General features: G+C 43.7%; 1 protein-coding gene across 1 annotated transcript; it reads left to right on the forward strand.

Annotated features, from left to right (window-relative positions):
- The first annotated feature begins 335 nt into the window (after positions 1 to 335).
- On the forward strand, positions 336 to 2,525 carry LOC122685764 (disintegrin and metalloproteinase domain-containing protein 20-like). The gene has a single exon (XM_043890676.1). It carries the CDS (start codon positions 345 to 347, stop codon positions 2,523 to 2,525), a length of 2,181 nt encoding a protein of 726 aa, XP_043746611.1. The 5' UTR covers positions 336 to 344.
- The last annotated feature ends 278 nt before the right edge of the window (positions 2,526 to 2,803 follow it).

Here is a 2,803-nt window from a genome sequence, read left to right on the forward strand (position 1 = left end):
ATGTGTCCTTCCTCAAGGTTCAACAAGTGTCACCCTAGGCCACTCACCACCGCTTTGGACACCTACAGTCTCACTCTGCCTCACCTTACTTGACAGCAATGCAATGCAGTATCATTAGCCATGTCTTTAGCCAAACGTTTAGTTATTTTAACCCATGCCCTTCTCATCGCCCTCTGTCTTAATTTGCTCATAACTCCCAGATCTGTCTCTGCTCTTGTTTTTTTTTAGTGCTATGGCTCTGGCATAGTGACTCTGACAGAAAACAGATCAAAGGTTTGTGCTGTGCACCACCAGCTCAGAGTGATGTGGCCTGCTCTCACCACTGGCTGCACATGATGTCATAAATGGCTGTGCGTGAGACCCTCGTGTATGTGAGGACCAGTCTCCCGCTGCTCTGGGTGGGGGTGTTTCTATTCCTTTCTGGATCATCCTGCATTGAGCACTCCCTACATCATGATCTTCCAGAAGTGGTGGTACCCTTGAAGATAACACACACTGGCAGTGGCATGAAGCCTCCTGGATGGCTGTCTTACAGCCTGCGTTTTGGAGGCCAGAGACACATTCTTCACATGAAAGTCAACAAGATTTTGTTCTCTAAACACCTACCAGTGTTCACCTACACAGACCAGCATGCACTAACGGAGGACCAGCCTTTTGTACAGAATGACTGCTACTATCAGGGTTACATGGAAGGGGATCCAGAGTCCCTGGTTGCCCTCAGTACATGTTTGGGGGGCTTTCAAGGAACACTACAGATACATAATGTTGTTTATGAAATCAAGCCCAAAAGTCTTTCTACCTCATTTGAACATCTGCTATACAAGATGGTAGATGAGACAGAATTTCCACCCAAGAGATGTGGATTGACAGATGAAGAAATAGCACGACAACTGAAATTTCTTCAAGAGAGTGTTAATTATACTTTGAAGCAAAGTGGGTATGTTGGCTGGTGGACTCACAGGCGTTTCCTTGAACTGGCAGTGCTGGTAGACCATGGTCGGTATCTTCATCACCAAAGTAATACCTCAAGTGTGCAGTCTGAAGTATGCATGGTTGTCAATGGAATAGATAATTTTTTACAGTCACTGGATGTTAATGTGGCTTTGATTGGAATCGAAATCTGGTCTAAAGACAACCTCCTTCCAACAACAAACATAAGTACTCTCTTGAACGAATTTTGCGTATGGAAGAGAATAAGTTTTAATACCCGCTTACCACATGATACTGCACATATTTTCATAAAGGAGAATTATGGCCGCCTTCTTGGCTTAGCCTATGTTGGAACTGTATGTAATCAGCTTTATAACTGTGGGGTTGATAGCTTTCTGAATGACAAATTGCAAGAGTTTGCATATATTGTATCACATGAAATTGGTCACAATTTGGGTATGCGACATGATGATAAAACATGTAAATGTGGAGGTAGATCATGCATAATGTTTCCAAGTAAAGCTGTGGCAACTCGATTTAGCAACTGCAGTTATGCTTCATACTGGAGGGTTGTTGGAAAAGTGAGGTGCATGCACCTTCCACCAAATCCAGAGAATATCTTCAGGCAGACACGCTGTGGGAACAGTGTGGTTGAAGAAGGAGAAGAGTGTGACTGTGGTTCCACATATATGTGTGCAAAAGACCCCTGCTGTCAGTTAGACTGCACTCTGAGAGTTGGGGCTACTTGTGCTTTTGGGCTTTGCTGTGAGAACTGCACATTCATGCCATCAGGCTCCGTGTGTAGGAAAGAAGAAAATGAATGTGATCTTCCAGAGTGGTGCAATGGGACATCCTATCAGTGTCCAGGAGATGTGTACATGCAGGATGGGACCTCCTGCACAGGCGGTGGTTACTGCTATGAAAAGAGATGCAATGACCGCAATGAACAGTGTAGGAAAATTTTTGGCAAAGAGGCCAAGAATGCAAACGTGAGTTGCTACATGGCAATGAATACCCGAGGTGACCGTTTTGGTAACTGTGGTCTGACAGCCAGTTCATATATACAATGTGGAATCCCAGATATTCTGTGTGGGAGGGTTCAGTGTGAGAATGTGACAGAAATCCCCTTCCTGAGAGATCATTCTACTGTGCATTGGACTCGAATAAACGGAGTCAGCTGCTGGGGTACAGACTACCATCTGGGGATGACCATACCTGATGTTGGTGAAGTGAAAGATGGTACAGAGTGTGGTGCAAATCACATGTGCATCGAAAGGAAGTGTACGTCTATGCCCACTTTCCAAAGTGGTTGTTCGCCTGAGACGTGCAGTATGAATGGAGTCTGCAACAACAGACATCACTGCCACTGCAACTCCGGGTGGGACCCTCCCCACTGCAAGGTCAGAGGTGCTGGAGGCAGCGTGGACAGTGGCCCTCCGCCAGGCAGAGGTGGAGAGCCAGACTACCAGTACCTGCTGCTCTTTCGCTTGATTCCTTTGTTTTTTATGTTATTTTGTTTTTTAATTTGGCTGTTCGAGAGACTAAAAGAATTAATTGGGCAAGAAGAGAAAAGTTCTCCAGCTGAACTTCAGTAAGAAGGAAAATGTGTTGAGACAATACTTAAGGAAAAAGTACCAGATGTTCTGATTTCACCTGAGGAAAAAGCAGAAAAGTTCCAACTTCATCTTAGAAAGAAAAGCCTAGATTTGTGATTTCAAAAAAAAAAAAAATTTCAAAATCTTGGATATTTCTCACTTTTTTGTTTTTAGTTTAGTAGACATGTTACAGCATGTGTCAGCAATTACAGACAGAAAACCTGAGATATTTCATTATTCTGGATCATAAATATCGCCAATTAAACAATGAGTAAAAA

Source organism: Cervus elaphus, chromosome 29, assembly GCF_910594005.1.
Source record: "Cervus elaphus chromosome 29, mCerEla1.1, whole genome shotgun sequence".
NCBI lineage: Eukaryota > Metazoa > Chordata > Mammalia > Artiodactyla > Cervidae > Cervus > Cervus elaphus.